We start from the raw sequence: 25,100 nt of genomic DNA, 5'->3' as shown, positions 1-25,100 counted from the left end.
TTAAAATGGAATCAAGTCAGCATGTGGGTTGTACCTCCCCTGGGCGGACCGAGAGGGCGGTAGTTGGTTTAAGAAGGGAGGGGGCTACGCACCCCCGGGGAAGGGGAGAGGTGGAGTTAAGGAGGGAGGTTTCTGGTGAGTGAATCACCTAGAACACAGGGCAAGACTGAACTGAAAGGGTGGGTGTCGATGTTGAGAGGGTGGTTGGGGTCAAGGTCACTGAAGCCTTGAGTTGGAGGAATGGTTTGGGAAGGGGAGGCAGCAGGGGCCCAGGTTTCAGAGGTGGGATGGTTATTTAGGACAAGGTCGAAGGACAGCCACGGGAAGGAACGTACCCACCCAGGACAACCTTGCTTGCTGTCCGCTATCCCCAGAGGCCCTTGGCCACGAGCATCTGGTACCGCACACGTTAATTACCTCTCGAGGGAGGATGCAGGTCAGGCAGGCGGAAGCAGGGCTGGCCAGGCTGACTCCCCTGCTTGTTCGTTCAACCCGGAGCCGTTAGCCCCCGGCCCCCAGCGCGGCCCTGAGCAGAGCCGAGCGTCTGGCCGCACGAAGACAGCACAACTCAGAGCGAGACCAGGCTGCTGGGGTCAGCCTCGGGGCAGGAAGAGCAGTAGGACCCCAGCACAGAGCTTCCATGCAGCCTCCTCTTGTGGAGGAGCATTTGATCCCGCCCGGATCCTTCCCCAAGAAAGGGCTCTGCCCTGGTTGTGGGGACGCCTCCCTCCGGCGGCTCCCGCAGAGCCCATGCCGCCAGCCCAGGGACGCGCTGCAGTCCCCGCAGAGGGACAAGTGCCCGGGCCGGCCGGGTGTGCAGTGTGACCAGCAGGTGGCGCCACAGGCACCCTCCCAAGTGCTGGGGGGCAGGGAACAGGGGAGGACGCTGCAGGGGTGGGGGTGGGGGTGGGGAGGGGAAGACGCTGGAGGACGTAGCAGCAGGAGAGATGCCGCCTGTGCAGGAACTATGGGGGGGGGGGCCGGCTAGGCAGGCGCCGTTCTCTCCCCTGGGTGACCTCTCCTGGCCTGGGGTCCGAGAGGGCTGACTGCCGAAAGACAGTCTGGCCATTAAGACTGTGGGGTCACGGGGCGCCTGCGTGGCTCAGTCGGTTAAGCGACTGCCTTCGGCTCAGGTCATGATCCTGGAGTCCCGGGATCGAGGCCCGCATCGGGCTCCCTGCTCGGTGGGGAGTCTGCTTCTCCCTCTGACCCTCCTCCCTCTCATGCTCTCTGTATCTCATTCTGTCTCAAATAAATAAATAAAATCTTAAAAAAAAAAAAAAAAGACTGTGGGGTCACATTCCTAGCAGCGTGACTTCAGGGAGGTCTTCTCCCTGCCTCAGTTTCCTCCCCAGCCAACAGAGGACAGTCTCTAGTAGCTGCCTTGAGATTTCAGGGGTATCCCTTAAGCCCCCGGTGATGCAGACCCCCGGCGGCTTCAGTGCCCAGAAGTGTTTTATTCATGAGTGCAGCAGCGAGCTAAGGTACGACGTGGTTGCCCCCAGGGGCCTGAGGGGCGGGAGCCGGCTGGAGAAGCAAGCTGTCCCGGGGGCCCGGCAGGCCGGTCGCCTTCTGGGCCGGGTGCAGGCCCTCCGAGCCAAGCCCCAGCAGACCTAAGGCTGTGTTGAAGAGGTTGATGGGAGTGGAGCCGTCGGTGATGAGGGTCGATTTCAGGCCCAGGCTCTGGAGCAGTTTTACCTGGAGGAGCAGGAGGGGAGCGAGGAGGTAGCGTCAGGCCCTTGTCCCTTTCTCTCGGCTCCCCGGCCACCATCCGCATGGATCTGCCACTGCTGCTGCCACGCAAGCAGTCCTCACCTGGGGGGTCAGGGGTAACGAGCCGGGAGCACAGGGGAGCCTGGAGGCCCGGCTGCCCCTGTCCTGCCTCCAGCCGCTCACCGTGCCACCCTGGGTTGTGGCCCTCCGGGCCTTTCTCTGCCTAAGCACACTGAGTTTTGTTCTCTGTGTCTGTGCCCTTGACCCTCTCCCAGGAAGCTCCTGTCAACTCCACATCGCCCTCAAGTAGCCCCTCCTCAGAGCGGCTCTCCCTTAGCCACCCGGCATCACCCTAAGCCACTTGCTTCAAAGCACTGGCCAGACTGGTTGGCCCAGCTGCTTACCGTCCGCCCCGGGGGCTCAGCTCCCTGCTGAAGCTAGTGCAGTGCCCGACAGAGGACACCGGACACGGGATACAGGACAGTCCCATCTCCACCTCCCCTCGCCCCTCTGCCCCCAACATCGCTCCAGATACATCTGCCGCCCCCAGTGCTGCCTTCTTGGTTCCAAGTATGGCCCCGAGACACACACACTCCCCTGCTCCCTCCCCACTCTCACCTGCATCTCTGGCCCCGCCACTGCGAGGTCCCTGATGGTGCTGGGGCCCAGGGCTTCTGTCATCTGCTTGAACTTCTTCACCTCCACCTCAGCCAGCTGCTGGGCCTTGCTCACCTCCAGCTCCAGCTGGGCCCGGGCGTACACCAGTTCTAGCTCTCGCACTTTCTGTACCCGCTGGAGCTCAGCCTCCTGGAAGAGGGGAAAACGCAGCATTCTTGCCCTTGTGTGGCCCCTGGGAACTGCCCAGCAAGTGCCCCTAGCCAGCAGGCCTGAGGGAACAGAGGCCCAAGGCATGGAATTGCAAACTGCTAGTCAATTGGCTGTGGAATCTGGCGGGGCTACCTTTTAAGCTAGTGACCTGTTGGAGTCCTTAATCTAAGCCTTGGTTTCCTCAGCTGTCATACGGAGATAGTAGTTACCCCCTTATTGGGATTTCAAGCATTAAATAAGACCATGTGCATAAGACAATACAACAGCCCAGAGCCGGGCAACATTTGCACGAATATCACACACAGGATGGAGGTCATAATACCTGCCTGGGGGGCGGGGTGTGGTAGAAGATTATTAAATGAATAGATACAGGGCAAAGGACTTTATAAACCACAAAGTATTTAAGTAGGGCTTTACAGGGGCGCTTGGGTGGCTCAGTTGGTTAAGCATCTGACTCTTGATTTCAGCTCAGATCATGATATCTGGGTTGTGAGATCCAGCCCTGTGTGGGGCTCCCAGCTGGGCATGGAGTCTGCTTAAGAGTCTCTTCTCTCCGTGAAGGGAACCAGAGGGTAGTATGCTAAGTGAAATAAGTCAGTCAGGGAAAGACAATTATCACATGATCTCACTGATATGCGGGATTTAAGAAACAAGGCAGAGGATCACAGGGGAAGAGAGGAAAAGATGAAAACAAAACCAGAGAGGGAGACAAACCAAAAGACACTCTTAATCTTGGGGAACAACCTGAGGGTTGCTGGAGGGGATGAGGGTGGAGGGATGGGGTAACTGGGCGATGGACATTGAGGAGGGTATGTGTTGTGGTGAGCTCTGGGTATTATATAAGACTGATGAATCACAGACCTATACCGCTGAAATGATACATTATATATTAATTGAATTTAAATAAAATTTTTTTTAAATGTGGAGAAAAAAAGATTCATTCTCTCCCTCTGCCCCTCTCCCCCTCCCCCCACTCCCACCTTCTCCAAATAATTAATTAGGGCTTTACATTCAGATACCTGGCATCCTACTTATCCTCAGGGACTGCAGTGATGGGGCCTCTTCCAGACCCCAAGGCCCCGCCCTCCCACAGGCATCACCCCTCGACTCACCGTCTCAATGGCCAAGGCCTCTGCTTTCAGCTTGGCCTGCAGCACGGAGCCTTCTCCCTCGATGCGCAGGGCCTCTGCGCGGGACTCAGCCTCCGCCTTGGCAGTCCCCGTGCTCTCCACGGCGGTGCTGGGGGGGTGGGGGGAGAGTCAGGGGACACCCAGGAGAAAGCCTTTCTCCCCCTGCCCCCCCAACCCCCCGGCTAATGCTGCAGCACGTGTCACGTGCGCCCCACTCCCTCCACCCGCAGTTTTTCCGAGGCCTGGCGCTCTTTTCCTCTGGTTCTCAACCCACCTCAGAGCCTCCAGCTCCAAGAGTTCCCTGCGAGCTTTCTCAGCTTCGGACTGGTCCAAGATCTTCTGCCTCTCAAGCCGGCCGCGGGCTTCTTGCTCAAGTCTCTGAGCCTCGTGCCTGGATGGGACAGGGGACAGGGAAGATGCTGGTGTGGGGCCAGATCTCCAACAGGAACTCCAAGGGCAGGGCCCACCCATCTGCTGGGCGCCCGCGGGCAGCACTCAACCCGCAAACGGAAGAAGGGCGTGCGCGCTGCAAGCCTGGCGTGACTCTCGGCGCGGGCGGGGGACGCGGCCGTGACCGAGGCCCCTGCTTTCACACAGCTGGCCTTCCAGTCAGGAGAATCAAATGAACGCGGTTGATTTCCGACAGTGACGAGCTCCCCAAGAATGGGTGAAGGGACAGCATGGCTGAGCAGACAGGGCTCGGTTTCAGTTGGGGCAGGAAGAAAGGGGCTCTCCAAGGAGCTTCAGGCTGAGGCCAGAGGAGGAGAATGCTCTAGGGGAAGAGCATTCTGGGCAGAGGGAAGGGCCAGGGCAGACGGCCCTACGGTGGGAACCCAGCTGTGCCAACGAGGGGCAGAAAGGAGCTGGTGGGATCGGAGCACGTGAGCCTGGCGAGAGGCTGGAAGGTGAGGTGGGGGAGGCAGGGCTGGACCCCTGGGTGCCTGGAAGGCCCCAGAAGCGAGTTTGGGTTCTAGCACAAGCAAGGCGAGATGTCACAGGCGCAGGATGGCACGTGGTCGTCCTTTAAGTGGGCCACACTATCTGCTAAGGGAGAGAGCAGGCCGGCCGTGGGGGGATGCCAGGTCACCCAGGTCCCGGCAGTGGGCTGAGGGAGGGACCGTGGAGAGGTCTGACCCACGGTGGGCATCATGGGCAGCGTGCCCCCGCCACCCCGCCTTCACTTACTTAGCAGCTGCCTCCTGGGAGTTGGTGGTGATCTCGATGGCCAGCTGGACACTGCGCTGGAGGGCATCCCGGGTCCTCTGGTCCACGGGCTCCACCGACTGCACGTCCACGCTGCTGACCACCAGTCCGTTTTGGGGGAAGATGGCCCGGTCCCGGGGCTGGGGCAGGGCCCTGCCGTCCAGCCCCTTGGTTTCCAGGGTCTCGAAGCCAAAGACAGCCATGCGAATGATGCGGGCGGAGTTCTTGTGGAAGTCATCGAAGGTGACGGAGGCCACGGCCCCCCGCACCCGGGACGCGATAGCCTTGCAGGCGTCACCCACGAAGTCCGGCACTGAGAAGAGCCTGGCTGTCTCTTCAGGGTCCTTCCGGTCACTCACACCGAAGTGCCTGCGAGCAGAGAGGCCCAGAACAGGAAGCCATTTTCCTCCAGGACACAGCAACTCCGTTGTCTCGGAAAAGGACTCAGACGCCCACCCTCCGTGACCGGCCGGGGTCTCAACAGAGAGTGAGAATTAGTCCCCGCCGTGCACCCAGGTGAGGTCCCATTTACTTCTCTCAGCCACCCTAGGAGGTGGCGATGAGCCTTATCCCCGTCACAGATGAGGAAATAGAGACCCAGGGAGGTGAAGGGACAGGCCCAAAGTCACATGCTATGTGGCAGGCAGCGTGGCTCCATGGCCTATGCTCTCACGGTCCTGGTCACTGGGCCAAGAGGTGGCTGAGGTGGAGCCTAGCGTCCGCTCCAGCTCTAACCACGTGCAGGGACTGCTATAACCCTCACCGTGCCCTTTCAACAGCCCCGGGAGCCCCGGGAGGTGGACGGTTGCCATTCTCATTTCACAGATTGGGAAACTGAGGAAAGCACCGAGTCGCTTGCCCAGGTCCACAGCTAGCAAGCGGCAGGGCTGGGACCGAGGCAGCGAGCCCCAGGGCGCGCGCCGGTGACACGGGGCACACGTGCCCACTCCGACGGGGCGGGTCCGGCCCGTATCTGTAGAAGCTGCCCTTGCGTGGTTGGCTGGACACATGCTGAGTTTAGCTGGGGGTTTCCTCCAACCACGTCCACCAAATCCTGCTCCCAGCAGGGGAGTCTGCATCTTCCTGTCACTGCCCCCACCTTGGGCATCAGACTGGCTTTCCTCCTTGGCCATGGCAGAGTCAGGCATCCTGCCCCCACGACAAGCCCAGCACGGCGGCAGGCAGTGTCCGTCCTCGCGGTCCCTCCCCACCCCTCACCAGTTGTAGGCGAGCTGCAGCTGCAGCCTGGCATGGTCCGCGGTTTCGATGGTGATGACATCTGTGAAGAAGTCAGGCCCGAGCAGTAGGCAGAGCACACGGCGAGCATGGGGACGCTTGGGCCTCCCGGCCGAGAGGGACAACACGGTGAACTGCTCTTCGGGACCCAGTGACACCAGCTCGGGCCCAAAGACCACACTGCAGAGGGAGCCGGGAGTCAGACACATGGAGAGCCCCTCACCTCCTCTAGTCACCTGTCCCACCTCAACCCCCACTGGCCCCTCCCAGCTCGGCCCCCACCCCAGAGCCGGCCTCTCGCCCCCCCGCCTTACCCCCGACAGTCACCTGTCCCACCCCGGGACCCCCTCCCCACCGACAGTCACCTGTCCCACCCCGGGACCCCCTCCCCACCGACAGTCACCTGTCCCACCCCGGGACCCCCTCCCCACCGACAGTCACCTGTCCCACCCCGGGACCCCCTACCCCCCAACAGTCACCTGTCCCACCTCGCCCCCCCCCCCCCACACACACACCGGCCACTCACCGAGCTTCCTTCTTCCGGTAGTCATACACCTGCACGGCTGCGTTGTGAGGGACCCGGTACCTGACCACACGGGTCTTGTTCCGGACAGTGGTGGGCTGAGGGGTCTTGGATGTCTCCTTCTCGCCCCTGTCTGCCAGAGGGTCCTGCCCCTTGTTCAGCAACTCCTCCACCCCCGGAGGCAGCTCTTTTTCCCACAGGACTTCGTCCTGGGTCAGCATGTAGGTGCTTCCAATCACAGCACGTACCTTGAGAGAGGATGAGGGGGGACGTCACCTGGGGAGGTAAAAGGGAGAAGGACCCAGCCAGCCATCCCGAAACAGAACTGGTCCCGGGGAGGGGGGTGGGGACAGTAGAGCGCTGTCGCTGGGCTCGGTCTCTGGAACGGGGCTGCACTCGGATGCACCGTCTGCTGGCTCGGTCATCTGGGGCAAACAGCCATGCGTTAGGTCCAAGTCCACAGAACGGACCCGCCGCCAGCTACCTCCCAGGGTTGAGGAACGAAGGACCTCTCCGGTGTCTAGTGCCGAGAACCTGGCATGTGGTTAATTAAGGGTTCGATCTTATTTCTTCTGGAATTTTCCTTCTTGGGGCAACTTGGAGGGCATCCTAGGGACAGAGGCAGTCGATCCTAGGAAATAGGTAATAACCACTAACATTTCCTAGGACTCCAAGCCCTACTTCTAGGTTGGATTCTCACAGAAAGAGGTCAGAGATGTGTTCCTACGTCAAACCAAGGTCAAGGCTTCAGATGAGGGGGCAAAGAGGAAGGATTCCACCAGGCTAAGCACATGGGAGAGGAGGTTGATTCTTGCTGTTCCTAGGCCACTCCCCAGTCAGACCTTTATCCTGGGGCCAGAGGCCCCCATCCTAAAACCTGGCTCATCTTTGCCCTTGGGGGGTTTCTCAATTTTAAAGTGAGCTACTTAATGGGGTGCCTGGGTGACTCAGTTGGTTAAGCATCTGACTCTTGATTTTGGCTCAGGTCATGATCTCAGGTCTTGAGATCCAGCCCTACGATGGGCTCTGCCCTGGGCGTGGAGCCTGCTTAAGATTCTCTCTCCCCTTCTCCCTCCGCCACTCCCTGTTCTAAAAAGAAAGACAAAAGGAAGGCAAATACTCCACAGAATGCCCTCATACCAGCAGCCGGCCAGCTCAGACACCACCATCAAGGCTGTCGAAGTCCCCTCCCCTGTCTCCACCGTGCACCTCTGTCAGCCCCACGCAAGCCACCACACGGCCACACCGCGGTGATGGTGCCCGTCCCTCAGCCATTACCCTTCCAGTCTTGATATCCTGCACGTAGATGCCCTCGTTCTCATCCAGAGGGATGGCCTGACGCTCCTCCACCACCTCCACCTTGGCAGAGGGCACGTACTCCAGGGGTCCGCGGATGAGCCAGCGGTCCCCAGCCTGGCGGGAGACCTTCTCTCCTCCTTCTCCCTCCTCCAGGGGCTGCAGGGCCCTCAGCAGCAGTCCCTGATGCTCTGACAGCACGTACACATCCTGGATGCCTCGTTCCAGTCGCTCTCCAGGCTGCAGGAAGAAGGACTTCTCGCCCTGGTGGAGAGACATGGGGTTAGGAGCGGTCGCCACCCAGGGTCGTGCCCCTGATGGCATCTCCTGTGGCCACAGGCTTGTGTTGAGAACAGGAGCCCACATTCCCACTGTAATGCAGTGAGGCGTCATCTGGACCAGGAGGCTCTCTACAAATGCCTACAGACCTCATCTGGTCGAGCCTGCCCTGGATGAAGTCTGTACACGGTCATGACCGGGACCCTCACAGGCTCAACGACTAAGAAGGAACCTTCTGTTGTTCTGTTTCTCCCAGGCCTTGTTTTCTTGGGATGGTGTAGTCTGGGCATTGGCAGACTCCGTCGTTGGGCCAAATCTGGCTTTTTTTTTTTTTAACTAGATGTTTGAGATATAATCTATATGCCATAAAATTTGTTCACTTAAAGTATACAATTCAAATCACTGACCTCTACCTCTGAAACCAGTAATACATTATGTATTAATTGAATTTAAATTTTAAAAAAGGGAAAAAAATAAAGTATACAATTCAGGGGTATCTGGGTGGCTAAGTCGGTTAAGCGTCTGCCTTTGGCTCCGGGATCAAGTCCCACATCGGGCTCCCTGCTCAGAGGGGAGTCTGCTTGTCCTTCTCCCTCTGCTCCTCCCCCCCACCTCTCATGCGCTCTCTCTCTCTCAAATAAAATCTTTAAAAAAAGAAGTTAAAAATTAAAGTATGGAAGCCTGGGTGGCTCAGTTAAGCATCTGCCTTCGGCTCAGGTCATGATCCCGGGGTCCTGGGATCGAGTTCCACATCGGGCTCCTTGCTCAGCTGGGAGCCTGCTTCTCCCTCTGCCTGCTGCTCCCCCTGCTTGTGTTCTCTCTCTGACAAATAAATAAAATCTTTAAAAAAAAAAAAAAAAAGTATACATTTCAGAGGTGCCAGGCTGGTTCAGTCAGTGGAGCATGCAACTCTCGATCTCGGGGTTGAGTTCGAGCCCCATGTTGGGTGTAGAGGTTACTTAAAAATAAAATCTTAAAAATAAGTAAATAAATAAGGTATACAGGTCAGTTGTTTTGGGATATCCACAGAGTTGTCCAGTCATCACTATGATCCAACCTCAGGGCATTTTCCTTACCCTGAAAAACCCTGTACTCAACAGCAGCTAATGTCCATCCATCCCTATTCGCTGTAACCACTAATCTATATCCTATCACCATGGATTTACCCATCTGGGACATTTTATATAAATGGAATCATGCAATATGTGGTCCTTTATGCGTGGCCTCTTTCGCTTAGCACAATATTTGTTCTGCTTGTCCCTACTTACTAACACGCAGCAGGTGTTAGTACATGCTGATCATTAGTACATGAGCATCAGTATGCGTTCATTTCTTTTTATAGCTGAAGGATACTCCATTGTGTGGATAGGCCATGATTTGTCAGCCATTCATCCGCTGATAGATGGAAGCAAAATGTTACAGGAACACAGAGACACTCGTTCATGTACAAGCTGTCTAGGCTTTCGCTCCAACGGCACAGTTGAATGGTTTTAAGAGAAACACACCGCTCACGAAGCCTGAAATATCTACCGTCTGGTCCTCCACAGCAAAGTGTGCCAATCCCCGGCAGGCCAGTGAAGAGAAGGGTGAGACAGGGGTGGGAAGAAGCGTAAACCAAGAGGTTTGTTTTGTGCAGGATGAGGACAAAGGTTCCAGGACGGCAGGCACGGACGGGGCCCTGGAGGTGCTCCCAGAAGAGACCGTGTGTAAACTGAGGTTGGGGGCCTCAGGGAGATCAACAGGACAGTGTCACAAAAGATAGAACTAGGTGTGCAAAGGCACAGAGGGAACCAGAACAAGCTTGAGGCTTCTAAATGTGTACCTGGGGTGAGAGGAGGGAAGGGAGTGGTCCCAGGGCCTCACGCCCCTCCAGGGCATTCAGCCTCCCCCTGAGAGCTGGAGGTATTTACCTTGACCACACGCTTTTGCCCCAGCTGGTTCTTGCCATCTGGTCCGACCGGGTCGAGAATCACACAGTAGTTGTGGGGGCCCAAGGTGGTGATGGGCACGATCCCCAGCACCTCCTCACAGACATCTGGCACGTGGGCCTCCGTGTCCTGCACGGTCACCAGCCACTCCTCCCCGGTGCGGCGGCTCACGCCTCTCAAGTCTCGAAAGTTCTGCTGAGCCCGGAGGTGCAGGGCCGTCTGCGGGACAAGATGTCCGGGCATTTGAGGAAGCTGACTTCCAGTTTCCTCAGGGGAGCTGGGAGCCCCACTGGCCACTGAGTGCTCCCGGGCCGGGACATCAGTCTCTACCAGCCCAGGAGGACTTTTGAACCCTCTCAGAGGACCCAGGAGACTCCTCAGGGAGCTGACCCCCACAGTTTTCTGTTAGTGGCCCCAGAAATATTGCTTCTCCTCTACTTTCATGGTCTCTGCCACTAGGAGTGAGGCCTCCTCCAGGGTCCCTCCACCCCCGAGAGCACAGACCTTTTCTGTGAGGATCACAGCATCCACCAAATCCAGAACCTCCTCGAACACTGCCGGGAGATAGGCACCCACGGTGCGGACCAGCCATTCTTCTCCTGGGCCAAGGGTGGAGAGGGGAGGGTCAAAGGGCACCCAGCCTGCTCCCAGCTGCCCCTTCCCGCAGCCTGGACCACAGGGCACCCGCCGAGCTCTGCAGGTGAGATGCCAGACCCGTCAGGCTCCAAGGCCTGACAGGAGTGCATATATTAATTTTTTTCTGAGGCCAGAGGAAAACCAACCCCTGCCCAGGACAATAAGGAAAGCTGTCCAAGGGCCCAAGGTGCCGCCACGCCCACTCTGAGCTCCAAAGACCAACTTGTTCCCTTCCCCTGAAACTGGCAGAACTGCCTCTAAGAGAGTTGGAGATACGGTCTACTTTCTTGGAGAAGCACAAGTGCCTGGCTACAGCCTGGCCCTTGCTCGTCATAACCCCCGGCAAGTAACCTCACTTCCGTGCCTCCGTGAGGTCATATGGAGAACGGGAATCGTAGGACTCCACGGTTGTTCGGGGACTCTGAGTTCCCATCTGTAAAGCATTTTGAACCGCACCTGGCACAGACTGATAACATCACGTGGGCCAAATACAATTGCTAGTTGTATACGACCACCTGTGTTGTTGATCTAGAAACAGACACGACTGCTGCCCAACCCCCTCCCCCGCCCCCGGTAAAGCCATGTCAGCATGTTCATGATCACAGGGTCAGGGCACAGCTGGCATGAAGCTGGGGTGGGGAAAGCAGCCGTGGGCGGCCCCCAAAAGCTTTTAAGAGATACCAGGGAAGCACTTCCTCTCAGGCTGCTAATGGCCATCCTCACCCCTGCAGGCAAGGCACGGCCCGCCCACCCCCATCAGCACCCCTCATCGACCCCACCTGTTACCCTCTCCTTGCCCTCCCGGTCCCAGCACTCCTTGCGGGCCCTCAGCCGCAGGGCCTGGTTCTGCTTGATGACTGTGGCCTGAATGATCTCCAAGACCTCCACCTCCTTCCGGGGGATATAGGTGCCTGGGAAGGGAAGGGAAGGGGAGGCAGAGGTTGAAGCCCGGCAGGTATCAAAGCAGTAATGGAAAGGCAGGGAGTCTTGGACCTGGACTCCGGCCAATGCAAGGAACTTACCAGGCCCTTCAAATAGCCACTCATCTCCTGCCACCACCTTGTCTCCGTTCTTATCCTCAAAATCCAGCAACGCCTTAAGATGGAGGGCAGTGTTGGGCAGAACCACCTGCAGGGGGGTGATGTCCTAACAGGGGAAGAAGGGAGGTCGTGGGACATTGAGTACTGTGATCCCAGGAGTCAAACCCGATACCTTGGAGGTCAGAGGCCACAGCATCAACCTTCCCATGTCCCCAGATAAGCCCCCAAGCGGAATGTACAAGGTAGGGGTGGTCCCAAAGCCGTCTGGTCTGAAGAACGAAGACCGTTGAGAAAGCAAGTGGACGCACTGCCAATGAGCCAAGGACTCACAGTGCTCTGGAGGAAGGGCTTAGAAGTGGTTCTGAGCTACAAATCTGCGCGGGGAAACGGGGAAACGCCTCAAGGCCTCGTGTGCACCAGGGCCCTCTACGAAGTGTAAGAAGCGGGAAGTCTGAACAGCTCTAACAGGCACGCTCTGGGCACGCGGCGTGGTTGTCAGGGTTGCTTCATGGTCACAAGACAGCCGTTGGACTGCAGCCATCACGTCTCCCTTCATCGGGAAGGGGCACCTGGCAACAAGTACCCAAACCTTTCAGAAGTCTGTAGAAATGTTTCTATGAGTAGGACTTCACTTGGTCTTTGGTCTGAGGGAGGCAGGAGAGCAAGCAAAGAGAGCCTCACAGAGGCTAAGAGACGTGCCCAAGGTCCCACAACTAGTAAGAACGGGATCAGGTCTTGAACCACAGTCTTGGTGAAGCCTGCCTGCCACTCTTAGTGGCCCGGGGCGGAATAGGGTCAGGTAACTCCACTCTCCCCGCTGACCACACACGGGGTTGGAGGCAGAGCTGGAGGCTCACTGGGCAGGCAAGCCCTTCCTTGTGCGCCTTCAACGTACACAGCACCCGGCCGGCTGTGGCGGGGGCAGGCTTGCCACAGCTTCGTGGATTGCAAGTTCCGGCAGGTGACAGGACAGATACAGACCCTTCTCTGCAAGCAGACCGTGGACAGTGTCGGGCGGGGGGAAGGAGGCAGAGAGGCTGCAAAAGCTCAAAGGAAGTTAGGAAAGTCCCCCCAGAAGTGGCATTTGAGCTGGGGCTCAGAAGAAGAGCTGGCTTCTGATACAGAGGTGCGGGAGGAGGAGGAAATGGTGCGCGTTCTGGAAGGAACATGTGGGCCAGCGGGTTTGTCACCTCCCACATCTACTCTAGCGTCACTTCCTACCTGTTCCATCGAAAGCAACCTCTGCCTTTTTCTATCGCGGCCATTTCCCTCGCCTCAGCCGCCAATATCTCTCACCTGAACGATGGAAAGATCTTCCTAATTGGTCTCCACCTGCCACTTCTGTCTCCTTCCAGTTTGTCCCCTGCATCACTGCAGGCTTCCAGCTCGGGTGACTGGGCACCCAGCAATATCATGTACAATTGGGAATGTGGGAGAAGAACAGATCTGGGGCGGGGGGGGAAGGGAAAGTAGCAGGTTTGCACGTCCAGGAGGCGGTGGCTGTGGGACACCCAGGAGAGGGCTTTCTACAGGCAGCTAGGGGCTCGACAGCTCCCAGTGACGGTACTGGGCTGGGTGGTTCCAACCTCGACAGAGCGCTTGAGGCCATGAGAGCATGGAAGTGCATGTAGGAGGTTCAGGACAGAATCTGAAGGCAGAGGGGACGGGGGAAGAGGGTGAGACACCTAAGAAGATGGAAAGAGACATCCACAGAGTGAAACAGGAAGACAAGTTTTAGCAGGGGCGAGGTGGGAGAAAAAAAGACAAGTTTTAATAAGAGGGCAGGTCGACAGTGGTTGTGGCTAAGAAGGCCCATGAGACACAGAATGTCCACAGGGGCTGCAGTTAGGAGGCCTTGGGGCTTTGCCAAAGCGAGCTCAGTGGAGGTGGGGGTGGGGGCCAGATGCAGGGGCTTATGAGGAAATGGGGCAGAGGACATCAAGTATAAGGGGTTATCAAAGAGTACGTAAGAAAGGAAAGAAAAAGCAGTACATAGCTAGAAATCGAATTTACAGGGCCACTCATCAAGGTTCATACTTTTAGATTTAGGGTGCATATCCTGGGATCCAGCAATTCTTAAGAGTTTCTACTTTTGGGGCACCTGGGTGGCTCAGTCGTTAAGCATCTGCCTTCAGCTCAGGTCATGATCTCAGGGTCCTGGGATCGAGACCCCCATCGGGCTCCTTGCTCAGCGGAGAGCCTGCTTTTCCCTCTCCCTCTGCCTTCCCCACTGCTTGTGCTCTGTCAAATAGATAAAAAGTTTCTTTTTTTTTTTAAGTAGGCTCCATGCCCAATGAAGGGCTTGAACTCCTGACCCTGAGATCAAAGTCAAGTCATATTGGCTGAGCCAGCCAGGCCCCCCAATATTTTCTACTCTTGAAAAGCAGCAAACCTTAGCATGCACCAGGACACAAAGACAAGTACATTTGTGGCAAAACTGTTTTCCCTTATAAATTGGAAACACCCTAAAAGATACTCAAGAGGAGAATGGCTGAGCCTGCATACATCATATGGAATTATGACAAATAAGACTTACGCACCAGCGTGCAGAAGTTCATTCAAACTACACTGGCAGGGACGCCTGGGTGGCTCAGTCAGTTAAGCATCTGGCTTTGGCTCAGGTCAGGAACTCAGGGTCCTGGGATGGAGCCCAGCTCTTGTAAGAGCTGTAGTGATCAGAACAGTAGGTACTGGCACCAAAATAGACATGTAGATCAATGATACAGAATAGAGAGCCCAGAAATAAAGCCATAATTATATGGTCAATTAATCTTCGACAAAGGAGGCAAGAACATGCAATGGGAAAAAGTCTTCAACAGATGGTGTTGGGAAAACTGGACAGCTACATGCAAAAGAACGAAACTGTGCCACTTTCTTACACAAAAATTAACTCAAAAATGGATTAAGGAACTAAATGTGAGACCTGAAACCATAACAACCCTACAAGGGAGCACAGACAGTATTATCTCTGACATTGGCTGAAGCAACATTTTTCTAGATAGGTCTCCTAAGACAAGAGAAAAAAGCAAAACTAACCTATCAGGACTACATCAAAATAAAAAGCCTCTGCATAGCGAAGAAAACCACCAACACAACTAAAACACAACCTACAGAAGGGGAGAAGATGTTTGCAAATGACATATCCGACATCCAAAATACACAAAGAGTTTATACAACTCAACACCAAAAAGTAACCCAATTAAAAATGGGCAGAAGACATGAACAGACATTTCTCCAAAGACATCCAGATGGCCAAAAGACACATGAAAAGATGCTCAACATCCCTCAACATCAGGGAAATACAAATCAAAACCACAATGAGATATCACTTCACACCTGTCAGAATGGCTAAAATCAAAAACACAAGAAACAATAAGTGTTGACGAAGAGGTAGAGAAAAAGGAACTCTCGTGCACTGTTGGCCGGAATGCAAACTGGTGCAGCCACTCTGGAGAACAGTACGGAGGGTCCTCAAAAAATTAAAAATAGAACTGCCCTACGATCCAGTAATCACACTACTGGGTATTTACCCAAAGAATACGAAAACACTCATTCAAAAGGATATGTGCACCCCAATGTTTATTGCAGCATTATTTATAACAGCCAAATTATGGAGGCAGCCCAAGTGTCCATCAATAAAGGAATGGATAAAGAAGGTGGGGTACATATATACAATGGAATATTACTCAGCCATAAAAAAGAATGAAATCTTGCCATTTGCAATGATGTGGATGGATCTAGAGAGTATAATGCTAAGCAAAATAAGTCAGAAAGACAAAAACCCTATGACACTTATATGTGGAATTTAAGAAACTGATAGAGGAAAAAAAAAAAAAAGACAAACCAAGAAAGAGACTCTTAACTATAGAGAACAAACTGATGGTCACCAGAGTGGAGGTGTGTGGGGGGGATTAGGTAAAGGGGATTGAAAGTGCACTTACTGTGATGAGCACTGAGTCATGCATAGAGTTGTTGAGTCACTATATAATGTAATACTGTATGTTAATTACATTGGAATTAAAATTTAAATAAAAAGAGAGATACAGAATGATGAACCAGGTTCCCGGGCCCAGTAGATGGAGGCTCCAGCAGGTAGAGAGGAGAAAAGCACAGATATCAAGTAAGGGAAGGGGACACAGACCCAGGGCCTACCAGATGGCCTTGACTTCTAAGTATACAACAAATTTGTTCCAGTGAGGATAGAAAATAGGAAGAGGGTGCCTGGGTGGCTCAGTTGGTTAAGTGTCTGCCTTCAGCTCAGGTCATGATCCTGGAGTCCTGGGCTCGAGCCCCCGCCTTGTTCTAGTAGGGCTCCCTGCTTAGCAGGGAGTCTGCTTCTCCCTCTCCTCCTCCCCTGCTCATGGATGCTCGCTCTCAAATAAATAAAATCTTAAAAAAATAGGAAGAGAGCGGAAAATTATAAATATTTAGAGGCATGCAGAGAGAAGTCTCTAGAAAGTGGTTAGGAAGGAAGAGAACCACTGAACAGGGCTTGGGTTGCAATGAACCGCTTAACCCATCAGCTACTTGTAATCCTGTCGTCTTGGTGGATCTGTCCCCAAGGCCAGGAAACCCCTCCTGAGTTTGAGAACAGAAAGGATAGGTGCGGGTCACACCGAGCCAGGACCGGGCTTTGCCACAGGTCCTGCACACAAGAGACTGTAAAAATGACAAGCTCCAGTTGGAGTAGGAAAGAGACCAGGAAGAGAAGAATCTGAGGGACGGGACAGAAGACAGAATGAAAAGTCCTGAGGGGCCATGAGGACCCAGGAGGCCCAGGAAAGGGAGGCTGAAGGTGAGGAGGTTGGGGTTGAATTTCCAAGGTGGGCTAGGTGGGAGTATAACCAAGTCCTCAGTGGACAGGGCACTGGGAGGGGCTGAAGCAGAATGGAAGAGGCAAGGGTCAGAGTTGAGGTCAAGAAAGCCAAGTCATTGACAGGGTCATTGCAAGGACATTAGTGAGGCTCCCAGGAGTCAAAAGGGGAGGAGGGAGGACAGCGCCAGGGGTCACCTCAGTGAAGACCTGGAAAGAAGCCATGTGGGCAGAGAGGGGCAACAGTAGTAGAATGGTGGGTGGAAAGGGAACGTCTCCATGGCATTGGGCTCTGAGGAGGGAGAGGCCCTGCCCTTCGGCCTGGAGGATGTGGGGTGTGAGAGAATGAGCAGCAGTGGGCTGGGGATCCCAGGGAGCTTGAGACACTAGTGCTGATGACCACCCCCCCCACACACACACACTGCTCCCCACCCAGAGGGGGACTGAGCTGAGCTGATCTGAGGGAGGACCTGGGTATGGAGACTTTTTAGCTTTTGACAGTTTCAGACTTACACAGAAGTTGCAAGAATAGTACAAAGAATTCCCGGAGGCTCCTCACTCAGATTCCTCAAGGGTTAACATTCTAATTACTCGTCAGCACTTTCTATCTCACACACACACACACACACACACTTCTCTCCCCAAGTGGCTGCCACTAAGTGGGCAGGACCGTCTCAGAGCTCCCTGGGCGGTGCCTGGAGGCTTCTGGGAACAAGAAGCACTGGTTAGTGGAGGCGCCCAGAGTAAACCGGTATAAACTGGTGAGGAGGTAAAAGCAGAACAGTTAAGGACATAAAGGCAGATGCCCACTTGCTCGGGCCCAGGGCCTGAGGGTAACGTGCACAAGGGCCCGGGCAGGAGCGCAGGCCTTGATGCCTTCCCGAGGGGCAGTCACCAGTGTCAGAGCCCGGGCCTCGTCTTGTCCACCATCACGGGCACTGCCCACCAGTGTCTGGCACCGTTTGAGTGAACGGAATGCTCACTCTTGGCAAAGTCATTTAGCACCAGACTGGTCAGGAGCTTCTAGCAGGCTCTGGAGCCTGGAAGGTCAGGTGGGGAGATGGCTGACAGCTCTCTAAGGAGGGGCAGGTCTGTTGTGGGCATGTGAGGAGGAAGGGGGGGGTTGGTGAGAGGCAGGTGGAGGAAGCAAGAACTCTGTCCTTGGTGAGATCCAGCAGATGTCGCCCCCGCCCCCTCCCACAGCCCCACTTGGTTTCCCTCCGGAAGGCAGTGCAGAGCCCAGGGGACAAGGACGAATGGTCATGGAGGAAGCAAGCCGGGTACCTTTTCCAGTACCTCCCCCGGGTACAGGGGGAAGGGGTCCTGGGTCAGCCGGATCTCTAGGTCAGCGTGGCGGAGCCGGACTTGCCCTGTGACATCGAACAGCACGGAGCCCTGGGGGTCCCGGGACACGGGGTGGGCCACCGTGCAGTAATGGCGTGGAGGGATAGTCACCATGCGCGAGGGGGCAAACAGGACCCTGTTGGAAGGTGAGAAGCAGTGTGAGGACCCAGGGGGCCGCTGTTCCCACTTCTGAGGGGGACGGTGAACAGGAGAGAAAGCTCCCCATCACCCACGCCAGGGCCAACCCGCCTGGGGCAGGAAGGAGATGGACGATCGAGCCAGCCAGACGAACAGGCACCCCACGGCCCAGTCCCAGCACCCACCTCTCATTGTCCTGCCGGATGTAAGTCTTTGGCCCAACCTCCACGCGGGACACGTTGCTGTTCTGGTCCAGCACGTGGATGTAGTGGTACGGGGGGATGCGGATGATGGACTCTTCGGTTGCCATGGGGACTCCTGAGGCCAAGGCAGCAGGCTGACAGACAGGTGGGGAGCGGATACAACAAGATGAGCACAGGGGGCCTGGCAAAGGCAGGCACGAGCCTGAGGCCCGACTGGGGATGAGGGAAGGGGCCCTTCCTCCTCCAGTTCACGTCATTTCGCCCTGGACCGTCCCGCGCCGGCCTCTGCCTTTCTTCTCCCCACTCAGGGCAACGCAGCCCATCCAGACCCTCCCGAGAACTGGCTCCGAGGACGCAGCCTCCTTTATTTGAGGGGATCCTGAGGCCCCAGCTGTACTGAAATGTTAGCCCACAGCCCAAGAACATTTGCACAATCTTTGCACCTCCCCCTGCACGCACGCACACACGCGCGCACACACACACGCTTTAAGTGATCTGGGATGAACTGTTCAGACATGGGCCACCTCTCAAGGGAGGGATCCCCTGCAGAACTGGGACTCCAAAGAATCAGCTGGATTAGAAACACCAAATTATTCTAGTCCTTTCCTCCCCAGTTCTCTCTGGTCTCTTGCCACTTTTGGTTTCCTGCAGTTGTGAGTCGGGGTGGTAGGTGGGAAGGGAAAGGGAATAAATGAGTACATATCCCACCCACCCCCATCCTACCTGCTTCTGAATCCTGGATGGGTCTGATCCATGCTTGGCCTGTTCAAGGAAGTCACACCTAAACCCCACCCCTGCCTCCAGCATGCCTTGGACTTTGGACAACCTATCCCTTGGAGTCACACAAGGGGAACCAAGTTTGCTAGGGGACTCAAAGCCTTGTCCTCTGAGACTTTGGTCAGACATTTTTGAAGCCACCACCAGAAAGGAGGGACACCTCCCCTACTCAACCATTCATCCAACCTCCAACCTGAGTGAGAAAAGGGGAAGCGGGGAGGGAGTGGCTTGCCACAGGAGAAATAGGCAGAAGTCACAAAATTACAGAACCGAGGCAAGGCCCAAGAGTTTTACTTCATTTACACAATCTGTAAAATTTCTTTTTTTGTTTAGTAATTATGAGTTTTCAGACTTGAAGAACGAGGAGCCACACCCTCTGCTCCCGCCTAGCAGAACTGGATAGAGCCAAGTCTCAGCTGCTCCCCTTGGATGGGACACAGGCCTCCCTGCTTACCACAGTCCGCACCTGTTGTCCCTGCTGTCCTACACCTGGGCCGCTGCACTCACATCACCTGCTTCAAACCCTCCACCTCAGCATCATCCAACAGAACTCTAATGATGGACATCTTCTAAACCTGGGCTCCTTGGGCTGGCCACGTGTAGCTACTGAATACTTGAAATGTGACTAGTGTAACTGAGGAATATTACATTTTGATGAAGGTAGCCAAACAAAGCTGGTTGACCCCAGATTATAAAGTGTAGCTCAAAGTGGTGGAGTCCCAGATAGGGACTCTGAATCATTCAGAGCCACCCAGCAAGTTAGTGGTACCATTGGGATGAGAATCCCGATGGAATGGCTGGTCCCGTCCTTCTCCCGGGGCAGCATGGGACAGTGGTTAGGGGCCCGGAGTCAGCCAGACTGCCCATGCTTACCGTTCTGATTTCCCGCCTTAATGTCTTACCTCATTTTGAAAGAGTACAGTTTTGACCTCTTTTCCTGGTCCGCTTTTGGACATCAAAGGAATGTTCTGCTCTCTCTTGCAACTTTGTATGGGATTTGACCTTGATACTTTTCTGTGGCTCCTTTTTATGGGAGGTTAATTTCCCTTAATTTGTAGGAGTAGCTTTTCTAACGTCAGAGCTCCACCTTCTGTTGTGTTCAGGTAATGTTCCGTTCTCGTCCCCACTCTAACCTGGACCTTCCTGTTCCTTCCCGTCTACCGCCCAGGCCCTCCCAGCCGTGCTTCCAAAGTTGCTCCCTGATGAAGGCCCTGAAGAGCCCCCGGGATCCTTTACTGGATGGGTAACCTCAGACAAGTCCGTTGCTCTCCCTATACCCGTTTCCCAGGCCTATAAACTGAGAACGGAGAGGGCATCTACCCAAGTTATGAGGACTGAGGTCATCATAAAGTAGCTGGAACAAAGCCCGGCTCTCCGGAAGCACTATGTGGCTTACTGCTGAGGCAGGAAGAGCCTGAAGCTCAGCTCCCTTAATCAGGGGGATGTGGCCTAGCACCAGAGGCTCCCTATGCCACCTGTCCTTAACCACCGCCCCCCTTGCTGACTGGTCAGAAAGGTGGCAGGTCTCCTGTCACCCCAGCTGTGGGGCTAAAAGAATAGCAAAGAAGGGGCATCTGACAGCCAAGTGAAGCCTTTTCAAGCTACTCCTTTGCCAAGTTCTCTGCAGGGTGGAAGCCTGGCCAGGAAGCCAGATGGGGGAGAGGAAGGGCTAGGGCTATAAACGGAGGGGTGGACAGGGCTCCATGAGGCCCCCCAGGGAAGATCTGAACTCTAGAAGGCCATGCAGGGCTGGGAAACAGGCCTGAGGAACGGCGTCCAATGACTCCTTTTTGGACAATGCCCCACTCCCTACGGCTGAGGCCTCTCCACCATCTGTCACCCCAGCTGGGTCCAGTCAGTGGGGCTGAGAGCCTCGCCCAGCTCAGCGAGTCAGCTGAGAGTCTGCCTTCCAGCTGATCTGCCTGGGCTTCTGCCTTGTTTCAGTACCAGGACCCTGTCTTAACCCACCATGCCCTACGGCTGTGCCTTCCACCTAGACCACCTGCTCTTCACCCAAGAACAGACTTTGCTCTTTTCCTTTTGTCACCTGCAGAAGGGAGACTTGAGATGAGGCCTCTCCTGGGAACCAGGGAAACCACCCGACTCAGGTAACATGTTTATGACAAGTCCCAGATTTAGACTTTTGTGGTTTACCAGATGACGTGTACAGTCAGAACATTTTCTTCCCAATATATCAGGACCCTCCAAAAACAACGGTCAAGGATTGTGTTGACCTTTGGAAGTTCCTGCCCAGCACCTGGGTTTGGTCCCCATACTCCAAATCCACCCAGGCCTCCCTTCAGTGCCTGCTTCCAGGATCTGCCCCCTTGTCTGCTTTCCTGGCACATGCCCAGCTTTGCCTGAGCACACTTCCCTCAAGGGTCATGAGACTCCTGCAAGAGCCAGTCAACTCTTGCCCAAAGTCTTGGACATTGCACCACACCCATGAAGAAAAGAGGAAAGTAATAGGTGGCAGGGCAGAGAACGAAACAAGCTATAGGCAGAAGTAGGGTCCATCCTCGAGTTAAGAGGCGGTTCCTAACACCACAGCAAAACTTCATGAGTTTCTTTGGTCACTACCGGTCAGATTATCTTCAGGGTCAACCTCATGCGAGCGCCTGGAACAGTGACTCCAAAAGCAGGTGCCCCAGGGACCAGCTTTCTTATTTCTTACTGTGTGCTGGTCTGAGGAGAGTACTGTCGGCCTCATCTGAAGCTTGTTAGTGAGGAGGCTTCTTGGGCCTCACTCAAGGACTTTTGAATTGGCCAGCATTTTAACTAGAGCCCTAGCGATTCGGGCGCACATTAGAGTACTAGCAGCTCTGGCCTCAAGCATCCACTCTCAGTCCTGGCTGTACTTGAGAATCACCTGGAGGTCTTTGAAAACCACTGATCTCTGGGGATTCTGACATCAGGGGTGTGGGGTGGGGTGAAGCATTGCCTCCCCACCTGCCCCCCCCCCCGCCAGTAGGCCCTATGCCCAGCATGGGGCCCAACACAGGGCTTGAACTCATGACCCTAAGATCAAGACCTGAGCTGAGATCATGAGTTGGATGCTAGGGGCGCCTGGGTGGCTCCGTCGGGCCGACTCTTGATTTCAGCTCCGGTCACGATCTCAGGGTCATGAGATGGGGCAATGCGTCGGGCTCAGTGCTCAGTGCGGAGTCTGCTTGGGGTTCTCTCTCCCCAGACTCTGCCCCTACTCCTTTCCCTCCCCCGCCATGCCCACAGGCTCTCTCACTCTAAAATAAACTATCTTTTTAAAAAAGTGGGATGCTCGACAGACTGAGCCACCCAGGCGCCCGGAGCATTGCTATATTTAAAAGCTCTCCCACTGACTAATACCCAGCAAGGATGAGCTCTGTCATGATCTTGGGCCACTTGCTAGCTCTGAGCCGGAGTCTCCTAGACTGAGAAGTGGAAAGAAGAGTGACTATTTCCTGGGCTTGAAGAGATTAGCCACCACAGGATGTCTCTAGTGCAGGGGAGCTCAAAGCGTGGCTGGGAGGAGGGAGAATAAAGAGGAGCTCAGATGAGACTGCTCATCAGGGGCAGGGCATTTGGTTATTCTCCTCCTGCCCCCTCACCAACACAAGCCCCCTGCCCCGAGCAGGCTGGAAGGTGCAGGGGTGGCCTGTGACTCAGCCTGCCACCATCACCTCTATCAAGCTCAGGTTTAGGACAATGTACGTGACGCTCAGCATAAACAGGGGCTCATCTTTGCAGTTTCCCTGATTGTAAACATTCTACACTTTGTTTGGAGAATGCAAGAGTCCCATTACTCAGGGACTGCACAGAAGCCGTTTATACACTGGCTTAGTTTAGGGAAATTATTTCCAGCTTTAGGGGACTAGAATGGACATTTTTGAGACTTTGTCTCAGCAATCACGTTTAAGAGCAAAGCTTTAGGGCGCCTGGGTGGCTCAGTTGGTTAAGCGACTGCCTTCGGCTCAGGTCATGATCCCGGAGTCCCGGGATCGGGTCCCGCATCGGGCTCCCTGCTCAGCGAGGAGCCTGCTTCTCCCTCTGACCCTCCCCCCTCTCATGTACTCGCTCTCATTCTCGCTCTCTCAAATAAATAAATCTTTTAAAAAAAAAAGAGCAAAGCTTTAGGAACTTTTCTTCCTATGAAAGAGGAAGCAGCTCCTTCCTTCCCTGAGCTCCAGTCCAACTACCTTGTGGGAGGAGGAGCAGCTTGGTGGCTTCACTGGGGACAGAACAGTTCTGGCAGCTTGGAATGCTGCTTGTCCTATCTTCATCCTACCTCCTGGATGCTGCCAATTAATGCTCATCATTGAAGGCGAAGATTGCCTTGTTGAGAAGTGACCCAGGAACCAGGCTTCAGAACCCCTGATCGAGATCAATGTTTTCTAAACTCGCTCCATCATAGGACCCAGCTGAGAGTGTTGCTCCTGCGCATAGTGATTCCAAGGCCTCGCCCAGACCCGCTGCGCCAGTATCTTTGGCAAGAGCCCCCAAATAACAGCTCCCACTTATTAAGGACATAAACTGTGCCAGGTGTTGTGTTAAGTGCCCTTAATTGATTCATCTAATCCTAGAAGTTAAGGAACTTCACTCAGGATCACACAACGATCAAAGGACAGGGTCAGAAATCCGCCCATTACCCGGTCTGCAGAGCTCCCAAACCAGGAAGTAGCCTGGCTTCTCAGGCAGAAAGGTAAGATTCTAAACACAGAACAAGGACTTCTGACCTGGGTGGGGCTGTGTATTCTCTAGGAGATAGGCATTTCACAGGTGAGCACTTTCTGCAAGGGGAGGGGTTTGGGGGGGGCAGCCTCCATCCCACGAGGAGGCCTGAGTTACGTTGGAGCCCTCAGGCGGTCCCTGGGCCATCCACTCTATCAGCTCCGGCCCCACCCGGAAAGCTGTGCCAAGGGCGGAAACAGGCAGGAGCTCCCAGGGAGCACTCTGGCTGGCACTCCGTGTAACAGCCGGCTTTCTCCTCACAACCCAGTGTCCACTCCGGGCACAGGGACATCAGCCTCAACCACCATCCCCCCACCCCTCCAGATTTCATTCCCGAGGGCCAGCCCTAAGATCTTCACAATCACAGGCTGTCAGGGCCCAAAGGAGTTTTGCATTTCTTCCTTTCACCCTCCCAAAGAGAAAAAGAACCTCGCTCACCAGCCTCCATGCCTTCTAGAAGTCAAGCCTACCTTAAGATTGCTATGCTAACCACTTCCCACATGGTCCGCAAGGGCCGCGGTTAGCATAGCCTTAAGTGAGGCAATAATAAAGCCTCAACATTTGGCAGAGATGAAGGATCTGGGGGTGGGCAGGAATCACACTCTAAAAGCTCAAGAGGACAGGCCAGAGCCAGGGGCCCTGGGGGAGGAAGCAGCAGAGGCCGGCTGCAGGGACCCAGGATGGAGTCTGAATGGACCCAAGTTTCCTCTGTCCTCACTTCTGATGTGGGAGCCTGAAGTCGAGAGGCCTGAGATTTTGTGGGGTCGGGAAGTGTTGGCAAGGTAACAAGTTGACCTACCTTTACTTCAAAACGCAGGGGGGAAAAAAAAATCCAACAAGGAAAGTAAAACCTCCCAAGGGTAAGCCTCCACCCACCTTCTTCCTCCTCAGGCCCCGAGAGGTCTTAGCTGCCCCAGCAGAAGCAAGCAGCGCTAGAAGGCCAGACGGGGCTCGGAGAGCCTGGAGGGACACAAGGCCCCACCAGGGGTTTGGGGGCGTTGGGACCAGTACGAAGTACCTGGAAGAGTGCCCGCCGTCTGAGACCCCTCGAATGGGGAAACTCCGTGGCCAGGCCCTAGGGATCACTTCCCGGCAGGGCAGGCTCAGGGGTGGGGCTTGGCCATTTAAAGGGCCCTCGCAGCTGGTTCTCGGTGTTTCTCCTCTGGGCAGCTTCTCCGGCAGCTGAACGCACTGCAGCTCCTTCAGCCCTCAGGAAGCTCCCGCCTCAGAGCCGCCTCAGAGCCGGGCGGGCAGCGCGGGAATGAGCCTGGGAAGGGTCAGAGGGCCTGGGACGGGGGAGGGCAGG

The 25,100-nt window shown here is 55.3% G+C and overlaps 1 protein-coding gene across 2 annotated transcripts; it reads right to left on the bottom strand.

Moving 5' to 3' along the window:
* Positions 1 to 1,437: 1,437 nt before the first annotated feature.
* Positions 1,438 to 25,097, bottom strand: MVP (major vault protein). Of its 2 annotated transcripts, none has more exons than XM_031033205.2 (15): positions 24,671 to 25,097; positions 18,293 to 18,444; positions 17,910 to 18,105; positions 11,795 to 11,918; positions 11,552 to 11,683; positions 10,641 to 10,735; positions 10,119 to 10,355; positions 7,912 to 8,193; positions 6,637 to 6,881; positions 6,093 to 6,290; positions 4,857 to 5,243; positions 3,946 to 4,062; positions 3,654 to 3,780; positions 2,332 to 2,520; positions 1,438 to 1,698 (listed from the first exon to the last, which is right to left on the bottom strand). In XM_031033205.2, the coding sequence occupies exons 2-15, from the start codon at positions 18,415 to 18,417 to the stop codon at positions 1,480 to 1,482; spliced, it is 2,673 nt and encodes an 890-aa protein (XP_030889065.2). In that variant the 5' UTR covers positions 18,418 to 18,444; positions 24,671 to 25,097; the 3' UTR covers positions 1,438 to 1,479. The 2 variants fall into 2 exon arrangements, with proteins under 2 accessions (XP_030889065.2, XP_006738056.2); XM_006737993.3 differs by having other exon boundaries at positions 24,813 to 25,097.
* Positions 25,098 to 25,100: the final 3 nt, after the last annotated feature.

The sequence above is a fragment of the Leptonychotes weddellii genome, chromosome 5 (assembly GCF_054177405.1).
Source record: "Leptonychotes weddellii isolate Sample4059 chromosome 5, ASM5417740v2, whole genome shotgun sequence".
Lineage (NCBI taxonomy): Eukaryota > Metazoa > Chordata > Mammalia > Carnivora > Phocidae > Leptonychotes > Leptonychotes weddellii.
The sequence above is the reverse complement of the archived record's forward strand: the minus strand, read 5'-3'. Positions and strand labels throughout refer to the sequence as shown.

What these genes read in the sequence shown, in the direction of transcription:
- MVP (XM_031033205.2), bottom strand. Translation starts at nt 18,417, where the DNA reads ATGGCAACCGAAGAGTCCATCATCCGCATCCCCCCGTACCACTACATC. An exon ending in ATCCGGCAGGACAATGAGAG is followed by an intron (nt 18,106 to 18,292) that starts GTGGGTGCTGGG and finishes ACCTTCCAACAG; the next exon opens with GGTCCTGTTTGCCCCCTCGC. An exon ending in GTGGCTATTTGAAGGGCCTG is followed by an intron (nt 11,684 to 11,794) that starts GTAAGTTCCTTG and finishes TTCCCTTCCCAG; the next exon opens with GCACCTATATCCCCCGGAAG.